Genomic DNA, 19180 nt, shown 5'->3' with positions numbered 1-19180 from the left:
TCACCTCAAATACTTGTCAGCTGTATGATCATAGATAAGGCACAACCACTCTAAACTTCAGTTTTCCCATCTCTAAAATGGAAGTAGTTATATTTGTACAGTGTTTGCAAAAAACAAAGCTGCTTTGCCAACTGAAAAGTGGTATATGAATTGTTACATACCAAGGATCCTGGTGTGTAATTTAAATTCGAGTAAAGCCATACATAACAGGAATTGTTTCTGGAAATTCTTGAGCTGATAAGGGGCATGCCTGGGCTGTCATAGACAAAAGTGACTATTTATTAGCAATATTGCTAGAAAGGAATCCACCCCCAAGCAACACAGGCACACAGGCTTAGCCACGTAGTTTGGGAAGCATAAGCATTCATTGAGAATGTCAAGATTAAGGGAGTCACTGCTGACTGGACATGATTAATGGGGATGGAGTTATTTTGTTGAAAAAGGCTCAAAAGACAGAGCTGAGGTTTGTTCTTGGTAGTTACTTCACTTATTTGATGTGAGAAAAAGTGCAGTTATTATTTACTGCGAGAACAGTAGAATAAGCTGGTAGCTTTGGAGGATGCAAGAATAGTTATGTTGCCCCACCTTGCATGAAAGTGATGATGGCAAACTCCTTGGGGGGAAGATGCTGAATAAATCCAATATCATATGAGAAAAGGACCCAAATGTGCCAAATTTGTAACCCCAACCTCCAAATTCACTTTGAAAATTGATTATTTTAGGGGGAATTAGATTTGATATTTCATACTTAATATTATTGAAGGGTTTTTCTGGGATGAACTATTATTGTTGTGTTTGTCCTTCCTGCTCAAAGAGGACCATGACATCAGGGAGATGATGATGACATGTCTTGCAGTTGACTTTGATTTGAGTGAGGGAGGGCTGACAAATTATTATTTATGTATAGGTATTTTCTTCTTATGATGAAAGAGAGTAAATATATAAACATGAAAATGATAGTAATTATTTTGCCAAGTGTCTATCACAGCTACTCATACAAAATGGACAGGAGAATTATATCAACTATGCAGATGATTTAGGTTAAGGACAACCTGTGCCTCTATTGTCTATTCTTTACCTTTTACTGGAATAGTCCTTAGCTAGGGTTTGAACTCCTTTTTCACTTTCTGTTCTCTAACAAACGGCAGACCTGGGATTGGGTACAAACTAGGTAATAGAGTGAAATTACTCCAGATAATTGAGAATTGACCATAATCTCAAGACAGCCAACCAGTTTGTGCTTGGATTTTTGTGCTTAGAAGATTCCTTTTCTATCATGGTTAGCATTCATTGTTTATCTGCCTCAGAAACAGTCCTTGTTGCTAGGCAGTTGTTGGTTGGTTTTTTGTAATGTCCTGTTGTTAGAATTTTCCTTACAAGATATCTGGCTAAATGGTTTCTGAACTTTATCATGACTTTTGATGGAGCCACACCCCTTTCATGCTGAGTCAACTGCAATAAAGGTAAATCAACAAAACCTGCTGGTGACTAATTTTTCGAAGGGTGGGAAAGAGGAAGAAAGTGTATCCAGTTCATTACCTTTTTTCCCCTAGATTTTTAGTAGCATTTATCTGAAGTCATGGGTAAATATACTGACCAACTCATATGTTAAATGGTGTAGAAGGAGTAAAAACAATGATTTCTGCAAAAAATTGCTTTGAGGGTTATGATAAGTTGCCAAAATAGGTTGATGAATTGGCATTGTTTTGATATAACATATAATCATAGTTAGATTAAATGATTGCCTGGCTAGAATTTTCAATAATTGAAAGTATCAACAGTGAATTAGTATTCCCTCTAAAATTTGTCACTTTCCTCTTTAATCGTTTTAGCCAATCTGATAGGTGTAAAATGATATTTCAAGGCTGTTTTAATTTGCATTTCTCTAATCAATAATGTTTTAAAGCAATTTTTCATATGGTTATAAATTGTTTTGATTACTTCAAAGGAAAACTGCCTGTTCATATTCTTTGACCATTCATCAATTGGGGAGTGACTTGTATTCTTATAGATTTGACAAACTTCTTTATATATTTGAGATATGAGACCTTTATCTGAGAATCTACAAGAACATACACAATAATTTTTTTTCCATATTTTACTATGTTATGGAAATGCTTATCTTATTTCTTAAGTTCAGAATAAAATAAATAAAATTAAAAAATAATCTGAAGTGTCACTCCAAAGATTAAATTTCATAATTCCTCTTAATTTAGTGAGGGTATAAGAAAGTTTGCCAGCAGTAATGCTAAGTTTAGATGAAGGTCTTTTGTCAGTAGGTTTTTAGATACTTAAAATTCATCAGAATACTGGATGATTGACTGAATTTCTGTGTATTTTTATTGCTTTGTCTGATGGAGAAGAGAAAGAAGTTCAATGTGACTAATTCAATACCATGCGAAGTTGGCCTTATGCTTAGGGCCAGTAGGTATCTGCCTAGTGTTGTGATTAGAAGGCTCTGGGAAAACTTTCTCACCACAGTTCACATGCCATACTTTTGTTTGTCCCTGAAATTTTACTATTTAATTCCATTTTTTGAGGGGAAGGGAAATTTTCAGGGATTGTCTACTATTAAAATATATCCTTTTAAGAAATCATTAAGGTGTTCAGACCCATTTATATCTTAGTGCTAATTTAGGTATTCCAATTAATAATTAGATAAGGGCAGGTTTTGATCAGTGATAGGACAAAGAGAAAGGCCATTGGGAATGTGGGAGGAACTTGAATAAGAAAAAGACATTGGAAGGAGAAACTGGAAGAGTAAATACAGAAGTCACATATGTATATGTATATTTATATATGTATATATAGGGATAGGTTTGTATAGGCTTGGCCCTGCCTCAGTGGACTAATTAGCTTTGTACCAAGAAGTACTTGGTTCTGTGACCACAAACTTCACCTCTACCTTTGGTCAATCATGGTTGATCATTGATCACAAGGGAAAGAAGCGAGAAAGCAAGAATACGTCAGCCCAAGTCATCATTATCGCTAGTGAAAGTCCTTCTGAAGGTGGACCAGTAGCATCATTTTTTTTGTATGAAATACAGGACATATTTTTCAAAACGTTTCACTCAATCTTTATGTACTGGCTATTTTGTCTGCCTGGAAGAAAATAGCGAAATTAAAAAAAAATTCCCCAAATTCTCTCAACACATAAAATGAAGGGGGAAATTAATAGTTACCTTGTGGTATTTGAACAGTGCAGCCAGGTAGACCAGACAGTTTAATGATCCCCACCTTTCATGCCCTCCCCCTAATTTTGTTTAAAAGCCTTCCACTTTGCCAGGGAAAATGAAATACAGAATTAGTGTTCATCTAGTGATTTCATCTAGTGATAGGTCTGTGGAAATATATCATATCAGATGATTCAGAAAAAAGACTCTGCTTTTCCATCAATTGCAATTTTACCTAAGTGATCTCCATCCATCTATCTTTGTTTGTCTATGTAGACACAGTTCAGATATTTTTATTTCTAAAGTCCCTACAAAGAAATAGCTTCATCATCACAGTAAAAAGACAGGAAGATAGAAGAAACCCTCCAGAGGAGCTTTCTGTAATTAAACCACTTGTATTATTTTGTATGTTTATTTCATAAATGAAGATATTTCAAATCAATTTAATTATTTAAAAAATTCCCAAGGCCCTGAATAAATTTCTTACTGTGTGAACAGAGATGCAAGTTTAGCTTATGCTGGTGCTGGAAGTAAAATAGGAGGTTACTGAGAAATCCAGCCAAATTGCGTAACTGACAGTTCCCACAGTAAAGATCTAGTGCTTATTGTATCTGCTAATGGGGTTTTCTTTGCTCATTATTTCCTAGCACAATATTCAAGGGCAGCCATGACTCCCTCCTGACACACACGTGATGTTTTCACACTCTTGGAGAAGAGTTGGTTGAACAGGGATAACACGTTTTGACCTGTTTTGCAGTCTGCCTACATTTATGTCCAGTTCAAAAGCACTTTGTGTTCCTGGCCCCATGCATGTACCCGGCTGAGTTTGATGGATTTATTTATGTTATAGTATAATGAGAATAACATCATAATCGGAATTAGATCATCTACTGGTTTTAAGTTCCTGCTTTGACAATTTTTATGTGACGTTGGATAACTCACTGGTAGTTCTCTGAGCTATAGTATCCTTATCTACAAGATAGGAATAGTAATTCTTTCACTGTTCCACAGTGTCACTGTGGTAACGTACTTTGTAAATTGTGAAACAGTAAGTAAATATAAATTATTTTTATTATTATTATCTGCTTTCAAAGAATAGCCAATTTCTGGGAGGAAAAAATAGTTCAAAGGTACAAATGATAGATACAGAGTGTTTTCATATGCATCCTCTATAAAGTGCTGCTATTCAGATGCATTATTTTGACATAGAATTAGTTCTGGGTTTTCAGAGGCTTTGCCAGAAGAAACAAACTCTGGAAGGTTCCATGATTCTGGGAAGGTGTTGAGTACAAGCCAGAGAACAGACTGAGTCTAATTTCTGAGGACCAGCCTGGCTATGAATGGAGGGGCCCATCTCTTTAATTCTAACCTTGTCCTGCTGATGTTAAATGCTTGCAGAGCGTTCAGGAAAGAGTTAAAATTGCAGGTGAGTCAAAGAATAATGGGAAGATTTATAGCAAGTATAAGTGGGTTGCTTGCATGTTATTGATGAAACAAGTGGAGGCACCCTCCATCATTATTTTGCTTGAAAATGTTGAAGAAAAGACGACATCAAGGGTATGTGTGACTAGGAAAGCATGTGGGTTGGTCACATAGTAAGAGTGACATAGCATAAAATGGAGAAGATGATAGCTTCACTGGTAGCTTTAAGTTATAACCGTAGTTCATCCCTTTTGTGATGGTTGTCGTTATTATTTATTTTTTAAAGAACAAAGCTTCCAGCATAGTGGATAGTTCCTCAAGGAAAGATTTATGGAAAGACAAAGTTGAAAATAACACGGTGAGAGATTGTGTTTTGTGAAAGTAGATAGTGTAATAGTAATAGCAATGAGAATGAAAACAACTGACATTCAAATGAATGAACGCATAGAAAAGCATTTAGGTGAGGGATTCGGGGTCATAGGAAGATACTCTTGATCATGACTGAGAGAATTGATTTCCCTGATGTCCCTAAGGAAAAGAAGGCTACTTTGGCAGGAATTGTGCTAAATGTTAGAATTTCAAATACAAAAAGGTAGACATTAAGGAGCTTACATTCTAAAAAGGGAAGACACTACAGAGAGGGAAAGACAACTTTAAGGTTTACAAAGCAACTTTATGTGCCTTTTTCTCATTTGATTCTTCCAAGAGCCCGAGGAGGCAACTGCTACATCTATTGTTGCCTCTGTTTAAAAATAGATTAAGAATTTGGGTACTTAAACTGTTGAGTACTCAAAAAGATCTATTTATGCATACAAGTATCAATGGCCACTTGTGATCCTAAATATCATAACGTTCTATTATTAAATCAAATGTTATGTGTTGCCCTTTACATTTTAATTAAAAACACTTGTGTTATTTTGTTATGAAAGAATAGGAAAAACTGAGAAAACAGCCTTGAAATACTTCAAATACTACGTTTTGCTTATTGTTATCGTTAATGGATATGTGTGTTCTCAAATGCAGCATTCATTGTGTCATGCCAAACTAGTCGCAAGAACACCAACAGCCCAGATTTCACAGTAGTATAACAATAGTAATGATGATGGTAACTAACATTTCTATAATGCTTTAAGTTTTGCAAAACACTTTATAAATATTATTTCATTTTATTATTTTATCTAACAGTCCTGGAAGGGAGGCATTATTAACATTGATGATAATAGTGATAGCTAACATTTGTTTAATGCTTACTCTGTCAGGCACTCCGGTAAGTACTTATAATTATTATCTCATTTGATTCTCACAACAACCCTGTTAAGAAGTGCTATTATTATTCCCATTTTACAGATGAGGCAAATGAGGCAAAAAAAAGTTAAGTGACTTACCCAGAGTCACACAGCTAGTCAGAGGTTGGAGTTGAACTCTGGTCTTCTGGATTACACATCTAGAGTTCTATTGATTGTACCATTTTACTGCCGTGCTGTTCACAGGAATGGAAATAGGAAAACAGTGGTTTCATGAAATATTTAGTTTTTAAGTTAAGAGTTTTATAAGTCTTATATGGCCAGAATTTTATATCTACTTTTAGTTTTGCACCAGTCATGTAGTTTGGACCAGGATATAGCTAAGGAAATAGCTCACATCTAAAATGGGGAAGTAAAAAGGCACTCATTGTGCATCATGAATCAGGTATGGGACAGGAAATTTATTCCTATACACAAAAGAAACACTAAACACAGAAGATTCATAGTACACGTCAACAGAATGACTTCAGCAGATTTCAGTATTGAATCTGGTGGGAGGAGGATAATTGAACTTCATCAGAACATAAAGTAGTTTGCAAGACTAAGCATTTCACATTTTGCCTTGTTTTTACACTGTCCAAACAACTCCTGGTATATTAGTAAAAGAGTCAGTCCTGGACTAATGCTCTCTCTCAGGGGCTGCCTTCTTCAAGAGAACTGGAACAGTTGCTGTGGAGTCTGACCCAATGAGACCCAGGACCTCTGAACATCTTGAATCCACAAGGCAGCCTCTAAACCTGGATATATCCATTATGGCACTACTACTTGTTTGCCCAAGATCAAGACAGAACAAACACAGGAAGGGTAGCCCAAACCTAGGTTCAACCTTGCCTAGACAAGCTATGTTCTTTAGATGTTATATATCTATGGCTGCATTTAGCCAATAAGAGGATTTTGGCCCTGGGAAAGTGGTCTTAGATGTGGTTAGAGGGCTTGATTTCCTTTTGACTTCCTTGTTGTAGGGACTTAGAGGTTTTATCCCTCACCCCTTAGGACTTGGAGTCTTGCTTCCCCATCACTGCTAGGGCTGAGATATTTGGTTTCTATTCCATTTCTGTATATTTACCCACATATGCTAGACTTGTTCCTTGGAAGGTCCTATACTGTGCATATTGTACTGAGATAAAAGAAGAGCTGGTCCTTATCATCCAAGTTAACTCCATTTAAAATCAGAACCTAAGTACCCATTACTTTCTCTATTGTTTTAGCCAGATTGTACCAACCAATTTAATCTTTCAGATTAGTTCTGCTTTCTCCAGTCCTTTAATGGTTTTTATTGTTCTGCGGATTCTTCGTTGTTTCCTTTATTGCCTTTTAAACTATGGAGCCTAGAATTATCATTGTACCTTAGCTCAACAATTTGTTCAGTGCCCAGTGTGCTATGGTGGAAAGAAAGAGCACTGAATGTAAAAACACTGGTGACCTGAATTTGAATTCTGACTTTGTCATTTGCTGCCTATCAAGTTATTAACCCTCTCTAAGCTTCAGTTTCCTGATCTGTAAAATGAGGGTGCTTGGACTAGATGATCTCTTCTAGATCTAAATTTATGATTCTAGGTAGCAGGTACTTAGATATAAAAATTAAAAACAATAACAAACTACGACCCATCCCGAAATGATATAATCGTTGTCCTTGAGAAGCTTGTCTCCTGCTGGGGGCAATAGGATCCAACCTTTGATCCTCCTTTTTAGAGTGTTCAGCCTCCAGTCCTCGTGTAAAATAATACCCCACCAGTGGGGAAAGAAATTTGGTCACCAGTGGAGGCATTATCTGCATTTCTCAGCTGCAGTAATATGTGCCCTGCTTGTCAACACAGTATGGCCAAGGCAATGAGTTGACAACCATTTTATTAAACTGGCACTACACTAAGTGTGAGACTTAAGAAAGGCAAAAATGGTCTCTGCCCTCTATGAAATTACATTTTAATGGGGGAGATCAGATTGTCACAACTCCCATGATCTGTTTAGGCAAGGAATAACTGCTCCTGGATGCCTACCAAATCCAAGAGGCTGGTCAACCAAAGCTGGTACATTAAAGAGTGGAAGAGTGGTCTCTGGGTTCCATTATATCATATTTACTTATATTTTCTCTACTTAACTAATTTTTCATGCACTTCAGACATCATTGATTGACACAGAAGCATTGTCTTTTGGTAGCTTTCTAGGTACATGGAGATTTCCCATTCCCTTCCCCCACTCTACTACCTACTTTGAATTTTATTCCAGTGGGTTCTAACTCACTTCTCCAACTTGCAATGGGATTTTTGGATGCTTGCAAAAAAAAAAAAATAACCTTACAAACAGAATCAAATAAAATAACGCCCCCAAAAAGAGAACATTAAAAGAGTGTCAGATGTCTTACGTGATACTTGAAATGTCAGCAAACTCAGGCTCAGGAAAAGCAGAAAAAGATCTGGACTTTTCATAAAAATGGCTCAGCTTCAGGAACCTGCAATTTATTTAAATTATTGTTGTTACTTTCTTCTGATTTTTTTCTCCCACAGAGCACATGTGAACAAGTCATAAATTGGAGAGTTTCAACTTCACCTTTTGTAGTATGAAGGAGGGAAACATGTCCTTACCTTGCATTTCTTACTTTCTTGGTCATATCAAGTTGAATCTTCCAACTCACCAAAAGCAAATAGGAATTTACCCACATAACTGGGCCAGTACTAGTTTTCAAAAGTTATGGTAATAAAACATTAATTTTATTTTCATTCCTTGTACTTCCAATAAAATGGCAAATAGGTAGTTTTTGTTTGTCCTTCATTCTCAAAGAGGACCAATGACATCCCAAGGCTAATGACTTGACTTGTGCATGAATTGGATGAGTGGGGCAGAGCTATGCAAATAGGTAACCTTTTTTTTATACTTACCTTATCTGCAAGTCTGCATTAAAAAAATCTCTTCCTGTAGTATCAGCTAAACACTTTTTGACAATAATTAGTATTTTTCTCTTTAAAACCAAAGGGGTTCTTTGATGGCAGTCCAGATGCAGTGCAAAAGTATCTGGGTCTGGTAGATTTCTCTAGCACAACAGGTGTACTTTCCCTTCCTTTTCTTCCCCTTCCCCTGTTCTCATCTGTACCAGGTCTAAGAGTAGTTTTCTGTTCTTTATTTTTTTCATCTCTATGACACATTCCCAGTGGAATGTCAGAGTTTTGCCTAGTGGGCAAATTGCAAAAAAAGGAACCACTTTCAACATCCACAGTCAACCTTAAGCTTTCTGTCTTGACTATCCCCAGTGTGGTCTGGGCATGAACAGAGGCTGACCTGTCTTTGTCCCTGTGCCTATATTTTGTGCAAATATCTCCCCACATCAAGAGATAAGACAAACTACATTGAACACAAACTGTCATTTTTCTCTCCTAGCAGCTCAAAGTTCTTCTGAAGACAGCTTTTGGTACCTGCAATATATTGAGGCATAAGATTCCAATAAGTGAAATACTGGAAAAGAGTGAAATGCTGATTAAAAAAAAACAGTATCTGTTTTCAGTTCTCTCCATCCCCCAGGGGCATACCCTTATTTTCTTGTAGCTCTGAGTTCATCAGTTATGATTTGTGGATAATGCTTTGACTTATACTAAATAGTTAAGAAAATATTCACAAAACAGAAATTTGGCAAAAATATTTTAATATACAAAGTTCCATTGTAAAAGGATACACATTTGCTATTTAGAATTAATAATACATACGAATAAAAATATCAAACTGTTTTCCTGTTGTCTTTACCTCAAATTTTACTTTGGTGAAAAAAGTACCAAAAAAAGAAACATTTTAGTGTTGAATTGAATTCAACATGGAAAGTCAAAGCTACATTACAAATTCAAACAATAGCACTTTTTTCAACCTAAAATACAATTCGTCTTCATTTTTCATTTATATAAACATCTTATTTAAACAAAATTCCACTCCCCACAACAAACAGAAACCTTTTGCCCCAAGCATTCATAAAGCTATGGAACCAGAAAGGACCTAAAGATCATCTAGTCCAACCACCTAATTTTGCTGATAGAGAAACTGAGGCAAAAGGAGATATAGGAAGTCATACAGCTGATTGATGATAAAGACAGGACTTTGATCCACATCTTTGGGTTCCTAATCCAATACTCTTTCTATTATACTATATAATTCCTATTGTTTTTTTCTGTTTCTTGTTAATGTAATAAAACACATTGTTATTATGTAAGAAGTCTGATATTCTAGGACTAGGGAGGAGGCAAAGATACCCCAAAAGTGCATAGATCGACACTTTGGCCACTGATGAATTGTGCGCTTTCATATGTACCAAAACTGTGTGTTCCCTAGACCCAGTTTCCTTTTGATAATCTCCCCAATGACGGTGTTATGTCAGCTTTCACCTTACTAGTGCTGTTATGTCCACAGTGGCACTCTTGTGCTTCAAAATAAGCCACTTCTATCTCATTGATGAAAGAGTAGGGCAAATATGGTCCTGGAGAAGACCTTCAGTAAATATTTTTCAAATTGTACTTAATGTCTTTCACTCAACAGTCAAACATTTCTTAAGGGCCATGGGAGAGAGAACTGTAGTGTGTCCATTCTCCTTCATGAATTGTAGAGTTAGTGCTTTCCTACAGAGAACAATTCTGTAATTCTGTAATCAGTAATCCTCAAATTCTATTACTTTGCATGGAATCTGGAGAAAGTAACAAAATATTTGCTGGACTATGTCTAGAAAGTGAGGAGAAAAACAAATATTTTATATTTTATAAAAAATTGGAAGTAATGGAATTTAACAGTAATCTTTTAGAGTCTCAAATAAGGTAAGAGTATGCATAAAAGGGTAGGCTATGTGAATCTCTATAATCTGAAGGTTGAATTTCTTGAATGACTGGAAAAGCTTGAAAAATTAAGAAAACAATATTGAACTTCATGGCAATGTATTCTGACCTTTCAAAGCTCAACTCACCCACCCCTGGCAGGGCACAAAATTACTGCATTCATCATAGCTGTAGTGCTAGTGCCACTGGCCTTTAAAAATGTTGATGCCTTGCCACATCCATGTGATTTATCAGAAAGTGATTTGGTGATTAATTTTCCTGAAAGATTATGTAGGATGCCATGAGCATGTCTGTCATAATCAGGCGCCACCTATTAGGAGAACCCTCATGTCATCCCCATTATGTCTGTAGCTGACCACCTATATAGATGACATCTTTCAACCAAACACTGTTTAAAATGGAGCCATTTTTCAAAGACAGTCATCATGCTTACCTCTCGCTATGAGAAGTACTTGAAGCTGTAAATGTCAAGGATAAAATGGAATCTTTGGATTCTTTCAAGGTGATAGAATATATTCTCTATTGCTCACAAATCAATAACAATTTGCTTAGTCCTTAGTATACAATTTGCTTATTTTCTCATCAGTATGGAGACATAGCAAAAGCTTAAAGCATAATGACAGCAGCTTCATATATCTATTATGCACAAATGTCTCCCAACACCAAGAGATGCAATAGACTGCATTGAACATAGACTATTATTTTTCTCTCCTAGCAGCTTATAGTGCTTCTGAAGATAGCTTTTGATGCCTACAAAATAATAAGGCACAAGAAAGGGTAACAGTCAAGAAGAAACCTCATTTCTGCCTTCATAGTTGGGACTGAATTCTCTAAACTGCATTACTTTTGGAAATACAAATCTACTTCTTTTACCTTCATTCATTTTTTTAGGACCTCTGATTTTATTAGGCAAAGGAAAACCTGGCTTGGAAACTCCCTCCACCAATACATATGGGCAACTTGTTTGTAACTTAGTGTTGTAGAGAGTAGTGCAGGTGACTATGAGATCGACTGACTTATCCATGATCTTAGAGCCAGTACGTCTCAGAGACAGAAATGGAACCCAAGTGTTTCTGACTCTGTGGCTGGTCTTCTGTGTACTATGCTGTGCTACCCTTACCAGTATTACAAAAAGAGAATGATTCAAACCTTCTTCACACAGTTTTGCATGTTGAAAATGTTACTAGGTTTCTTTTTGATGTCAGAATCCCCATAATTCAAGTAATGTTTTTATATCAACCATAACAACATGATATTGTCTGAGTTTAAGAATTTGGGTCATAATCCTAGTCATTAGATACAAAAATAGCCAATAACATCTTTGGGCTATGTAAATAGGACAAAATGGCCAAGTTTTATCATTATTCCACTGAAGTTAATTTTGATCATATGAGTCGAGAACATGGATCCTCTGTGCAGGTCACACTACATGACCCTGCTAACTGAGTAGAACCATGTAAGGTGCCTTGAATACTAGGAACACTTGGAATGGGGCAAATCACTCTTTCTGTCACTGTCACGTTTTCTGTGTGCTGAGGATCAAGGACTACAGTGGAAGGCTGTAGGAATGAACTAGAAGTAGTATAAGACTCAGTCACCAAGAAATTACCCTGGAGCAAAGGATCAGGTATTGGGATTGCAGGCTGCAAGAGAGACCCAGAAGCAGAGAAAGTTGAAGTTTCATTGCTATAGAAAGTTGATCCTGTGGCAGATTGACAGGTAACATTGGTGGTAGGCTGACAGGTAGCATTAGTTGTAGACTGATAGGTAACATTGGCGGTAGGCTGACAGGTAACATTGGTGGTAGACTGACAAGTAGCATTGGTGATTGGCTGACAGGTAACATTGGTGGTAGACTGACAAGTAGCATTGGTGATTGGCTGACAGGTAGCATTAGTGAACGTGGCAGATGCTGACTGTGATCCAGGTGTTTCAGTTGTAGTAATGCTTGTTTGCCCAGATGCCTGAGAGAATTTGGTTTCATGATCAATACCCATGCTTATATCAGCTAGCTTCTTAAATTTTGGTCCTAAGGAATCCAAGAAGCTGTCATCGAAATCATCTACAATAAAACTACAACAGCCTACAGGAGAACTAGGGGGTTCTCCTCCTTCATCGTCATAGATTAAGAGGCAGTCATTTACTCCTTGGCTGTCATCTTCCTCTGAACAGGCAAATGCTTTCTAAAAACAGAAAAGTAGAGAAAGATGAAGTATTTTAAAAAATTAATTTGATCATATATTGATTCTTGTTATGTTCAAAGTCAAGCAGAACAACTATTATCCATCTTATATGGCAACCCTTCAGCCTTTTAAGGACTGGAATGATATCCTTAGAATGCAAATTATATTTCAGACTTCTTTGCACAGATACTGGTGATTCAAAACAGATATGGTTGATATTTACTTCAGAAATGGTTCCTGTCTGGTTACCGAGAAAAGATTATCAGGGATAAGTAATTGTGAGTTTGTTGGGAATGGGGAGAAGGCATGGGAGAAGAGATGGTTTTAGTTTTTAAGCTATTAGAAATAGTTTTCTTCCCAATCTGAAGGATATAAATATTGGATTAGGTAATCTCTAAGTTCCCTTCTAGTTCTCTTTATTTCTACGAACTGTATTTTTGTACAGGTACATTACTCCTTTTTATAATTTTAGAACCCAATATTTTCAAGAGACTTTAACACCTTAACAAAATATAGTGACCAGCTTCTGAATGCTCACTTATGTCAAGGTTAATTTTCCTCAGCAAAACAAAACAGTTAAACAAAAACAAACAGCCCCCTCCCTCAGACAATAACAAAAAACTCCTTCCAGATAGTTTTCCATAGAATACAGTTCAAGTGTAGCTCTGTGTTCCAGCGACCCAGTTGTCTGAAAGGAGCTGTCCATGTCTGATGACCGTGGACTTTTCAAAGAGGATTTCCAAGGAGAGCCATCAAGGGCTGGATCTTTAAGAAGCACAGAAACCAGAGGCACTGTTCCAGTGATCAAAGGGTTTGTAGTACTTTTGTCTTTTTTCCAGAAGCACTCACCAATGATATGTTGATGAAATGCAAGTTAAACTTTCAGCTTAAGCATAAGAGGAATAGGCCTGAGAAACGTATCTTTTTGTTCTAATATGTTAGAGAAGATGCAACTGTCATGGACAGGAGGGAGAAAATGGCTCTATTAAGGAAGCCAGGAGGAAAAAAAATTGATGAGATGGTTGCAATTGATATTAATGTCAAGAATCTTGTAATTTGAAGAAAACAATATAGCAGAGAAAGGAAAGGAGAAGAAATTCTGAATTGCTGAAGTTTTATAACAGGTATGAAACCCTCCCAGGGAAATGCAAATGTGGACTATCTCTAGTAAAAGCATTTGCTAATGAAGATTCACAAATAGCAAGTGCATAGAAGTCTGTTACAGAGACCAAGAGGAAGAAAAATGTTGTGGTTGTTGATGACTCCCTACCGAGGGGTTAAAAAACAGCCACATGTAGATTTGGCATGGATAATTAACCAATATATTGTCTTCATGGATTATGTGGTTGACATGTGACTGAGAGTTTGCCAGAACTTATTAAGCTTAATACCAGCTCCCTACTGCTGTTATGTTATGTGGGAAGGTTGAAGTCACTAGATTTGTTTTTTTTTAAATCTCTTTTTACTGTTGAAAAGTTTTGAAAGAAAAAGTATATTGCAAATAAGCAGTATTTTTTGTTTGTTTTGTTTTCTGTTTTTTGTCCACCTGAATTAACAGTGTGACATGACAGCCCAAAGATCTAATGCCATCTTAGCTGCTTCAGCAGAAACCCTGAGTCCAGCTCTAGGGAGCCTAGGGTTGTTTTGCGCTGTGGGCTAGTTGGCCTATATTTGGAGTACTGTGTTCAGTCCTGGCCTCCATATTTTAGAAAAGGCATTCACAAACCAGCAGACATTTTGAGAATGATGACCAGAATAGCGAGAAGCCTCAAACCTCTGTCATTATAAGGTGTGATTCAGTGTCCTGGGAATATTCAGTTTGGGAAGGAAAAGGATATGGCCACAGTACTCAAGTATCTGAAAGGTCGTCTTATGAAAGAGAGAATAGACATCTTGTGTAATACCAGAGGGCAGAAGAAGAACCAAAGGGTGGAAGTTATAGGGATGTAGACTTTTGCTCAATATAAGAATAAACTTTCTAACAGTTAGGGTTATTCCTAAATGCAGTATTCTACTTTGTTAGATAGTGAGCTCTTTTCTTATCGCTACAAGTGTTCAAGGGGAAGTTACTGCATGATCAAGTATTAGAATCACACCTGTATAGTTTTAGACTATTTAAAGATATTAGGACAAGAAATTGGACCAAAAGAGGCTAAATGACTTATTCAGAGTCACCCAGTAAGCTAAGGTAACATCAGCTCTAGGATATAGGTCTCTTGGCTTCTAGTCTGGTCCTTTCTCATTATACCATTGTCGAGGATAGTAGAGAGCAGTCTTTCTTGACCTAGCTGATCTCCAAACTCCTTCTAACTGTATGTTTCTACATTTCATAATCATGAGTTCTGGTATTGATAATGATGATACAGAGCAAAATTTCCTACCTCATGAAGGTTTATTAAGTTTATATTCATGAGGTGGTTCAGAGCTAAGATCATAGGATCCTATATCTAGAGCTAGAAGAGACCTGAAAGATTACTACTACTCCAACTCTCTCATAGTAGGGATAAGGAAACTGAAAAGGAGGGTGGTGAAATGACTTGCCCAAATTCACACAGATAGTGTCAGAGATAAGATGTGAACCTGTATCGTCTGACTCCAAAGCCAACATGAATAAGTAAAGATTTGAGTTTATTTATACACCTGAACTGACACTCCCCTCCACATATAAGGAAATTAGACTCTTTAATTACAGAAAATTTATTTAATGCAAATAATCTTCAGTAAAAGGGCATTGAATTTCAGTTATCTCTCTGATATGTTAATGAAAACATCATAAACAGAGCACAATGATTTTTCTAATCATAGGCAGAACATTAATTAAGCATTCATTATGTGGCAGGTTCTGTGTAAGTGCTGGGGATAATAATACTACCCGGCAAGATAGTATCTGCTCTCGAGGACCTTACCTTTTAGTGGGGGAAGAAAACACATAAAGGAACATGAGAAAGGGTTAGGAGTAGGTATTTTATTTCTGCACAGTATGGAAATGGCAGGAAAGTGGCATAGAAGGCTAATTTGGGGCAGGGTTAGGTGAAAGCTCACCAGTCAGAGCTGAGTTTTTCTATGAACCTCTTTTGGTTCACATGAGGACTGAACCTGAAGCACTGACCTCATTAGAATCATGCCCAAGCATTATTAACACTTTGGTAACATAGCTAATTTAGCTAGAAATACATTTGTAAACAATCTTTGAGATTTCAGTAAAGCTCAATACAAAACCAGATTAGGACCCAAAGAAAAGACTTTCAACATGATGTATTATCCCATAGCCACAAAAATGCTGACCCAATTACCTGAGAGAAATAGCTGTCCAGGAAAGTCATACTGACTGATCCTTCAGCACATTCCCTAATGGTTCCTCCAGTGGAATGTCTTGTCCTCATTGTTCCTGAGTAGCCAGTACCTCCCAGGCCTGGGGTTCCTCCTGATCCTGAAGCCGCCCTCACTCTGGTCGTTAATTCTATGCCAGAAGTTCCTTCTACCACGGTCTCTGTTGCGTAGGCATTTGTACAAACTTCTAAAAGCAGGGGAGAAAATTATGTTCAGTACTGTGATTTATCATTATTCTCTGCTGCTTGACTTTTGATTGCTGGGAATATTATTCAGGAAGTAAATACACAGTGGGAGAGAAAATGCAATTTTGTATCTAAAAGAGTATAATCATATCTTCTTGCTCCTATTTGTCAGAGCAGGAGTGGGTTACTAGGAAAAGGAGAACTCTAAAAGTAATTAAAATTAATTGAAAACTATAGCTGAATATTAAAAAATAGTTTTAAAAGATAATTTTGGCCTGGACCTACTAATTTGTTAATCTGGGGAACTCCTGGTATGGGCATTTCTTCCACAGGTTCAGATCAATTCCTCAATTCAGTATATTCAAGGATCTTATATGTTAATAGGAGAAGAAAACATATAAAGGAGCATTAGAAAGGCAGGAGGGGGGAAGGGTAGTAGGTTCATGCATTTCAGCATGGTATGAAAATGGTGGGAAAGTGGCATTGATTAATTGCCTACTGTACAGGATGATAGGATCATAGATCTTGAGGGGGAAAGGACATCAGCAGCCATCTAGTTCAGCCTCCTCCTTTTATAGATGAGGAAGCTGAGAGTTAGGATCATAAAGAAATTTGCCCAAAGTCATACAAGCAGTATCAGAGGCAGAATTTGAACTCAAGTCCTCTCACTCCAGAATCAGTGTTCTTTCCATCCTACTGTGCTGCCTCATCTATATAGGCAGGACAGTGCTAAGTTCTGGGGATACAAAGACAAAAATGATGTAGTCCCTGCTCTCAATATGCTTATGTTCTACCTGACATGGGGGTGAAGTGACCACGTACATAAGATAAGAAAATGCAAAATGACTACAAGAGGAGAGGCCTCATGTAGGATGTAGCACTTCAGTTGAGACTTGAAGTAGGCTAGGAATTCCAGGGTGTAGAGGTGATGATAGGAAACATTCCAGGCATGAGGGGTACAGTCTGTGCAAATACATGGAGGCAGGAAAAGGAGTGCTGTGTAAGAAAACATGAAAGGCAGTGATGTGGAACCTGTCTTGAAAGATTGTCTAGAGCCAGATGCTGAAAAGGACTTTAAATTTCAAATAGAGGAGTTTAAGTTTTATCAAAGAAGCAATAGGGAGCTACTGAAGTGTTAGGGTTTCTGAGTAGAATAGTCAGACATTTACTATATGCATTTTACATTTACAAGTGCACTACCAGGTAGACACAATATTGACAACTGATTTAGATAAGGGGACAGAAAGAGAGGAAAGAGTCAGGATTTACACCAGATTTGCAAGTGGAGTGGGTGACTTGATGGACAGTGGTATCTTTGACAGAAACAGGAAAGGTAGGAAGAGAGGTGGGCTTTACTTGGGGAGTTAGTGAAGATAATGAGTTATATTTTAGACATGTTGAGTTTGAGATACTCATGGAATCCAGGAGGACACATTGGGTAGTTTATGGTCTTAGGGAACTGCCTCAAGAGGTGCTGAGAAATTAAGTGACTTGATCATACCTACACAGCTAGTATGTGTTACAATTTGGGTAGATTTGGTCTCCAAGATTGGCCTTCTATCCATGACAACATGCTGCCTCTCATTTTTAGATGATAACAGTGAGAAATATAATGGGAAAGGGCAATAGAGCACACAATTGTGGGAATCTGCTTGTATAATGCGAATTTCCTGTCTAGGAAAAAAAAGTAAATATTCACTTACCAGAACTTTCCATGAGTTCAGTTCCATTGACTGTTATTGGAGGCACACAGATATTTGTGATCTCCTACAAATCATCATCAGAAAAATGCTGATTTTAAAATGAATTGCTATGATTCTGTAACCATATTGATATGCAATAACATTCTACAAATGATAGAAATACGTGGGAGTAATAATTTCTTTCATTTTTTTGCTCAAGAACAAAATACCCTATGAGACCTAATGATGCCTCTAAGAGCTATGGTGAGAGCCCCAAACTACGTACATTCTACTCCCCATTTTTCCTTCTTCCTTTGCCCTTCTCAAAATCAAATCTAGTTTTCTCTATGACATTTAAATGAATGTTTTACAAACTAAGTACACACCTTATCTTGTGGCTGAGCACCTTCTATCCCCCATTGGTGAATTGTTCCTTCTGACCCATCTGGCACAGGAAGAAATCCGAATCCAACGCCACCTAGACCAGGTCCTGCTCCACAATCACAAAATAGTAACAGAAGGGGGGCCACTGCAAGAAAGAAAAAAATTAGCTATTTGAATTAATTGAAAATTATATCTGAATATCCAAAGTCAGTGAGAGCTATAACAGTGGACACTGTGTAGTTCTAAAGTGCTGGGGAACTGTGGCCTCGAGGTGGCAGGTTCCCAAACCATGGTAACACTTTATATGTATAATCTCATTTATTCCTACCTAATAATAAGAGCTAATTCACTAAGTAATTAGCTAGCTAACAATAATATATAATGACTTAAATTTTACTAAGCACTTTGCAAATATTTCATTTGATCTTCATAAGAACCCTATGGAATAGATACCATCATTATCCTCATTTTACAGGTGAGGAACTAAGGCAAATTGAGGGTAAGTGACTTACCCAGCTTCAAATGTCTGAGGCATGATTTGAACTCAAGTCTTCCTGACTCCAGGCCTAGCTCCCTATTACATGACCTAGGTGCCTAGCAGTGTCATAGTATTAAGAATCTCATTTTACAGAAAAGGAAACTGAGGTGATTCCCCTTCCCCCCAGTGTGACACAGCTAGTGAGCATCCTGACTCCAAGTTCTTTGTTCTGTTTGA

At 37.1% G+C, this 19180-nt stretch overlaps 1 protein-coding gene across 1 annotated transcript in view; it reads right to left on the bottom strand.

Moving 5' to 3' along the window:
• Nucleotides 1–9516: 9516 nt before the first annotated feature.
• Nucleotides 9517–19180, bottom strand: part of DSG3 (desmoglein 3) — a 49575-nt gene continuing 39911 nt past the window's right edge. The window contains exons 13-16 of the mRNA XM_072604475.1: nucleotides 18468–18610; nucleotides 18103–18166; nucleotides 16178–16401; nucleotides 9517–12884 (exon numbers count right to left, since the gene is read on the bottom strand). Of these exons, the coding sequence (XP_072460576.1) occupies nucleotides 12087–12884; nucleotides 16178–16401; nucleotides 18103–18166; nucleotides 18468–18610 (1229 nt within the window). The 3' untranslated portion in view covers nucleotides 9517–12086. The remainder of the gene's footprint in view (nucleotides 12885–16177; nucleotides 16402–18102; nucleotides 18167–18467; nucleotides 18611–19180) is intronic.

The sequence above is a fragment of the Notamacropus eugenii genome, chromosome 4, assembly GCF_028372415.1.
Source record: "Notamacropus eugenii isolate mMacEug1 chromosome 4, mMacEug1.pri_v2, whole genome shotgun sequence".
NCBI classification, from domain to species: Eukaryota; Metazoa; Chordata; class Mammalia; order Diprotodontia; family Macropodidae; genus Notamacropus; species Notamacropus eugenii.
This window is presented reverse-complemented; position numbering and strand designations above follow the sequence as displayed.